Source organism: Hevea brasiliensis, chromosome 10, assembly GCF_030052815.1.
Source record: "Hevea brasiliensis isolate MT/VB/25A 57/8 chromosome 10, ASM3005281v1, whole genome shotgun sequence".
Classification (NCBI taxonomy): Eukaryota; Viridiplantae; Streptophyta; class Magnoliopsida; order Malpighiales; family Euphorbiaceae; genus Hevea; species Hevea brasiliensis.
The window spans coordinates 5,707,981-5,715,058 of record NC_079502.1 but is presented as its reverse complement, the minus strand read 5'-3'; the positions used below and the strand labels follow the sequence as shown (position 1 = coordinate 5,715,058).

Here is a 7,078-nt window from a genome sequence, read left to right as displayed (position 1 = left end):
TAATCTCGACACAAGAAGTTCTTCCCCGATGAAGTGTACTTAACAGGATTCGGAAAGCCGATGATTAATGGAGGACGAGTTACAAGACTTGGCCTACGACCTCATTTCTTCGGATGCCCCTTGACTTTCTTCTTATTTTGCGAAAAGCGCCCTTGCGGGTTTTCACTTTCTTTTCGTCCATTTGACTAGAAGCGCCCTTTCAGGTTTTCACCTCTAGTTTTTTTTTTTTTAACTAAAATTTAATAGCATATATGATATTTCAAAAGGTTCATATTGACTAGGTAGAGTAATAAAATTCATAGATTCTACACATTTAAAAACATAATTTAGAATTTGCATGGAGATGGTACATCTCCAACAACTTCGACTAGATAAAAATACTTCTACCCAAACAAAATGTAATAACTAATGCCAATATCCTCTGTGACTCCCATCCCAAAATAAGAGCTTACTTCTCTTCCACATTAGCCTTTTTTCTAGATCCATCCTCTTCTGTTGCTTCTGAAACTACATCATCTTCCCTTTTCCTCTTGTTAGATTCATTGTTAGGTGTAGAGTCGCCTTTCTCATTTTCAACAGAAGAATCTTTCTTACTCTTGTTAGATGCATTTTGCTCATTCTCCTTTGAGTCATCAGTCTTAAACACAAACTCAGATTCAACAAAGTAGGCTTTCACTGATGAAAGAGCCCTGTATCGATGAGAAATTTTGTTCTTTTCTTCCTTTGGCATCTCTGTAAAAGTTTGCTCATAGCCATCAGGTTAAAAAATTGGATCCCATCCAAAATCCTTGGGTCCCCTAGGAGGAACTATTTTTCCCATAGTTTTCCCATTAAATGTTACTTGTTCAGAGTCAGCATCAAGAGCAAAAGAAAATGTACACAATGCATAAGCTGATTTATCCTCATAAGCATGCAGTAAGTTGTTCAAACCTTCAAGACCAGTCTTGTCCAGATGCCACTTGACGTATGGCCCTCGAAGACCCTTGAGGTCATTGTAGCAAAGACAAGTGTCCTCTACTAACACAGGACCTTTCACCTTTTCAGCGGCCAAACGAGCTTTTTGCTTGGAGATCTCATCTGGTTCACCTTGAAGCTCAGGGAGATCAATTTTCATAGATCGCAAGGGAATGGATTGTTCGATGATGTCTCGGACTTCCTCCAGTTTCTTAGCGTTGCCGGTCACGAAAGTCACCAGCCGAGTAATCACCACCTTCAAGGCTTCTACTGCCATATTCTGGGTCGCGGCTTTTCCTTTTCCTATTCTTTTTCTTTTTTCCTTTTTCTTTTCTCTTCTTTTTTTGGCTTTTTTTTTTCCTTTCAGGACGCCCTTTCGGGTTTTCATCCTTTACTCATTTTATAGAAAGCGCCCTTCGAGGGTTTTTGCCTTCTTTCACACATTTTGCTAGGAGCGCCCTTTCGGGTTTTCACCCCTACCCTTTTTTTTTTTTTAGGCATAGTATCTCTCGACGGCGTCAGTATTCACAGGTCTTGGAAATTCTTCGCCGTCCATGTGGGTTAAGATCAGGGCCCCACCAGAAAATGCCCTTTTAACCACATAGGGTCCCTCGTAGGTTGGTGACCATTTACCCCGGGGATCATTTTGATTCGGGAGAACTTTCTTCAGAACTAGGTCCCCGGGTTGAAATTCGCGAGGGCGAACACTTTTGTCAAATGCCCTAGCCATTCTTCTCTGGTACAACTGCCCATGACATGCTGCTGCTAGCCTCTTTTCATCCAGCAAGTTTAATTGATCCAACCTTGACTGGATCCATTCCGACTCATCAATCCCTGATTCCTTCAGAATCCTTAGGGAAGGAATTTCAACTTCGATAGGCAATACAGCTTCCATCCCATAGACCAGTGAGTACGGAGTTGCCCCAGTTGATGTTCTTACGGAGGTCCAGTATGCATGAAGAGCGTAAGGGAGCATATCATGCCAATCCCTATAAGTGATCATCATTTTCCGAATTATTCTTTTGAGATTTTTATTCGCGGCTTCCACCGCTCCATTCATCTGGGGACGGTATGGGGAGGAATGAAGGTGTCGAATTTTGTATTGATCACACAACTTCTGGATCTTTGGACCATTCAAGTTCTTGGCGTTATCAGTAATGACTTCATTGGGGAGACCGTGCCGGCAGATAATATTATTTCTGAGGAATTTGAGAAAAGTGTTCTGTGTGATGTGGGCATATGAAGTCGCTTTAACCCATTTAGAAAAATAGTTGATTGCTACTAGGATAAACCTGTGCCCATTGGATGCCTTAGGGTTGATGGGACCAATCACATCGATGCCCTACATTGTGAAAGGCCATGGTGAAACGAGGTTGAACAATTGGTGAGGCGGAACATTTATCGGATCCGCGTATATTTAACACTTATGGCACTTTCGGAAATATTCGACGCAATCCTTTTCCACGGTAGTCCAAAAATACCCTCGTCTCATGATTTGTTTAGCCATCATGTGTCCATTGGCATGGGTTACACAGTTTCCCTCATGAGTCTCGAAAAGGATTCTCTTTGCCTCTTTTGCATCCACACATCTCAGCAGTTCGCCGTTAGAGCTCCTTTTGTATAAGGTTTCTCCACTAGGGAAGTATCCCAATGCTTATCTCCGAATCATCCTCTTTTCATTTTTGCTTGCCCCTGGAGGGAATTCTCTGGTTCTAATGTAGAGCAAGATGTCATGGTACCAAGGTTTACCATCAGGTTCTTCTTCGATCATAAAGCAGTAAGCTGGCTCACTTCTTGCTTTAATCTTCAATACCTGAGTCGTTTGCCCTTCTTCCATTTGAGCCATAACAGCCAGGGTGGCTAAGGCATCTGCAAATTGATTTTTGTCTCGACTAAGGTGAGTGAAAGAGATTTCTTCAAATTTCTTAATCAGCTCCAGTAAGTACTTCTGATATGGGATTAGCTTCGGATCCTTAGTTTGCCATTCTCCTTTGACTTGATAAATGATCAGAGCTGAGTCTCCATACACCTCTAACTTTCTGATTTTCATTTCGATAGCAGCTTGTAGACCCATTACACAAGCTACATATTCTGCGATGTTGTTGGTGCAGTCAAATCTCAACTTGATAGCTATTGGAAAGTGTCTCCCATCCGGAGATATCAATACAGCTTCGATTCCATTACCGGACAAATTGACAGCTCCGTCGAAATACATTTCCCAAACATCAGCTGGCTCTTCTTCTCCGCAGTCTACTTCATTAATATGCTCATCAGGGAACTCAAAATCCAGAGCTTCATAATCCTGGATAGGGTTTTCTGCTAAGGGATCAGCGATCACGCTACCCTTCACCGCTTTCCGGGTCATATAGATAATGTCATATTGAGATAGTATGACCTGCCATTTGGCTATCCTTCCCGGCACGAATGGGCTTTTGAATACATACTTGATAGGATCCATTCTGGAAATGAGCCATGTCTTGTGATTCAACATGTAGTGCTTGAGGCGATTCGCTGTCCAAGCTAGTGCGCAGCAAGTTTTCTCTAGGAAAGAATACCTTGAATCATTGAACTTTTTGCTCAGGTAATAAATAGCTCTTTCCTTCCGGCCAGTATCATCATGTTGCCCCAAAACACATCCCATTGAGCTTTGTTGGACTGCCATATATAGAATCAGAGGCCTTCCGGCTACTAGTGGAACCAACACTGGCGGGTTTGACAGGTAATGCTTGATTTTCTCGAAAGCCTCTTGACAAATTGAATCCCATTGAGTGGTGTTGTTCTTTGGGAGTAGTCTAAAAATAGGCTCAGCCTTAGCACTAAGATTGGAAATAAACCTTGATATATAGTTCAATTTTCCCAAGAAACTGCGCACCTCTCTTTCTGTTTTTGGGGATGGCATCTCTTGAATGGCTCAGACTTTGTCCGGATCAACTTCTATTCCCTTCTCACTCATTATGAATCTCAACAATTTCCCAGATCTAGCTCCGAATATGCATTTGGCAGGGTTCAGTTTCAGCTGATATTTCCTGAGTCTCTCGAATACTTTCCTCATCAGCTGCACATGGCTCTCCTCTCCCCGGGATTTGATGATCATATCATCCACGTAGACCTCCACTTCTTTATGCATCATATCATGGAATAATGTGACCATGGCGCGTTGGTAGGTTGCTCCAGCATTCTTAACCCGAAAGGCATGACCCGATAGCAAAATACCCCCCATTGAGTGATAAAGGCAGTTTTCTTCTTGTCTCCCTCATCCATTGGGATTTGATTATACCCTGATGCCCCATCTATACACGAACACCTTCCCAATCCCGCATCATTGTCTACTAACACATCAATGTGAGGGAGAGGGAAATCATCTTTTAAGCTCGCCTTATTAAGATCCCTGTAGTCAACGCACACCCTAACTCTCCCGTCCTTCTTCATTACAGGGACAACGTTAGCTATCCATTGGGGATATTTGACTACTTCCAGGAACCCAGCATCATACTGTTTCTTGACCTCATCCCTAACTTTGAGCAGTGTGTCAGGATTCATTCTTCTTAGCTTTTGTTTCACCAGGATTGTCCCCGGAATTAGGGGAATTCTGTGCGTCACTATCTGGGGTTCCAAACCAACCATATCGTCATAGCTCCGGGAGAATACGTCCACGAATTCTTCGAGCAAAGTGATCATATCTCCCAATTCCTCACTCTCCACAACCTTAAGTTCCCTTTTCACTTCTTCCGTGCCTAAGTTTATGGTGCGTGTTTCATCTCCACAAGGCACTAGGGAAGGTTCATCCCTTTTATCCCTTTCTTCTGTGAGCTCTACCTCAGAATCACTTGAAGTAATGGCAGTTATGGGGATTTCAAAATTAACCACAGGAATTTCTGAGTCTATTGAATTATTAGGTGTTAATTGATGGATGGTCCTGAATGAACAAAAATAGAATATATTATAAGGATGGAATTTAAATGGAAAGAAAAAGAGAATCAAAAACAAATGCGCTATTAATTCATCAAGATTTATGACATAAGAAAAGGGTCTATTTACAATGTTACACTTGCCACCATGAACAAAATGATCAAGTGTAGATAACCAAAGGTACTTTACTCGAAATTAAGTACAGGGATGTCCTCTGCTATCCAGTTGTCCAGTTCTCGCCCCTCAGCTATTGGTGAGACCAGAGCCTCATACAAGGAATCCAAGTGGACGACATTAATAGATGGTTCATCGGGTGATTCTTTGACCTCTGCCGGATTTTCGATAACTGGTTTAGTGAAGACCTCTGTGATTCTCGGGACCACTTTCATTCTCCCGATTTTCTGGTCAAATCTCTGATCCCGAAGTCTATTCCTCATCCAGAATCGTCCATCTATGAGAGCATCTTCCTCATATCCCAAACCGCAACGGCCCACCTTTTGGATAGCCGGTATAAGTTTAACAATTTCTTGTAATGTGGCGCCTAGGCCTTTGCCTTCTTCATATCCATTCCTTGACATTATCTTGGCTACCATAGCCATAGCCCCTTCATTTCTGGTTTCTTGTAATTCGAGGGCCTGGAAAGAGCTTTCCAATGACTCCTCAGCAACTTCCACATGAGGAAGTGATTGTGGCTTAGTAACCAATATGGCTTCTTCCCCTCTCACCGTGATGATTTTGCCGTCCATGATGTACTTTATCTTCTGATGTAAAGTTGAAGGAATGGCATTCGCGGAATGGATCCACGGCCTCCCCAGCAACATAGTGTAGGCCGGTGCTTATGTGAATGCTCACAGGGATCTCCTGGCCGAGCTCAAGAAGCGGTAGCCCGAGGAGGACTTCTCTTGGATGGTAGATCTGGCTCCCCAGGACGAGGGTGAGGATAGCGAGGAGGAGGCTGAGGGTGAGGGAGGGCTATTTATTACCTGAGCAAAAAGTTCAATGATTGTGAGTCAAGGTACTCTTTCCTAGAGAAAACTTGCTGCGCGTTAGCCTGGACAGCAAATCGCCTCAAACACTACATGTTGAATCATAAGACATGGCTCATCTCCAGGATGGATCCTATTAAGTATGTATTCGAAAGCCCATTCGTGCCAGGAAGGATAGCCAAATGGCAGGTCATACTCTCCCAATATGACATTGTCTATATGACCTAGAAAGCAGTCAAAGGTAGCGTGATCACTAATCTCCTAGCAGAAAACCCTATCCAAGATTATGAAGCTCTGGATTTTGAGTTCCCTGATGAGCATATTAACGAAGTAGACTGCGGAGAAGAAGAGTCAACTGATGTATGGGAAATGTATTTCAATGGAGCTGTCAATTTTTCTGGTAGTGGAGTCGGAGCTGTATTGGTATCCCCGGATGAAAAACACTTTCTGATAGCTATCAAGTTGAGATTTGACTGCACTAACAACGTCGCAGAATATGAAGCTTGTATGATGGGTTTACAGGCTGCCATTGAAATGAAAGTCAGGAAGTTGGAGGTATATGGAGACTCAGCCCTGATCATTTATCAAGTCAAGGGAGAATGGCAAACTAAGGATCCGAAGCTAATCCCATATCAGAAGTACTTACTGGAGCTGATTAAGAAGTTCGAAGAAATCTTTTTCACTCACCTTAGTCGAGACAAGAATCAATTTGTAGATGCCTTAGCCACCCTGGCTGTTATGGCTCAAATGGAAGAAGGGCAGGCGACTCAGGTATTAAAGATTAAAGTAAGGAGTGAGTCGGCATACTGCTTCATCATCGAAGAAGAACCTGATGGTAACCTGATGGTAACCCTTGGTACCATGACATCTTGCTTTACATCAGAACCAGAGAATTCCCCTCAGGGGCGAGTAAAAATGAAAAGAGGATGATTCGGAGATTAGCATTGGGATATTTCCCCAGTGGAGAAACTCTATATAAAAGGAGCTCTAACGGCGAATTGTTGAGATGTGTGGATGCAAAAGAAGCGAAGAGAATCCTTTTCGAGACTCATGAGGGAAACTGTGCAACCCTGCCAATGGGTATATGATGGCTAAGTAAATCATGTGACGGGGATATTTTTGGACTACCATGGAAAAGGATTGCGTCGAGTATTTTCGAAAGTGCCATAAGTGTCAAATCTATACGGATCCGATAAATGTTCCGCTTCACCAATTGTTCAACCTCATTT

General features: G+C 42.8%; 1 protein-coding gene across 1 annotated transcript; it reads right to left on the bottom strand.

Annotated features, from left to right (window-relative positions):
- Positions 1 to 252: 252 nt before the first annotated feature.
- Positions 253 to 1,231, bottom strand: LOC110635300 (inosine triphosphate pyrophosphatase-like). The gene has a single exon (XM_021784583.2). It carries the CDS (start codon positions 1,229 to 1,231, stop codon positions 761 to 763), a length of 471 nt encoding a protein of 156 aa, XP_021640275.2. The 3' UTR covers positions 253 to 760.
- Positions 1,232 to 7,078: the final 5,847 nt, after the last annotated feature.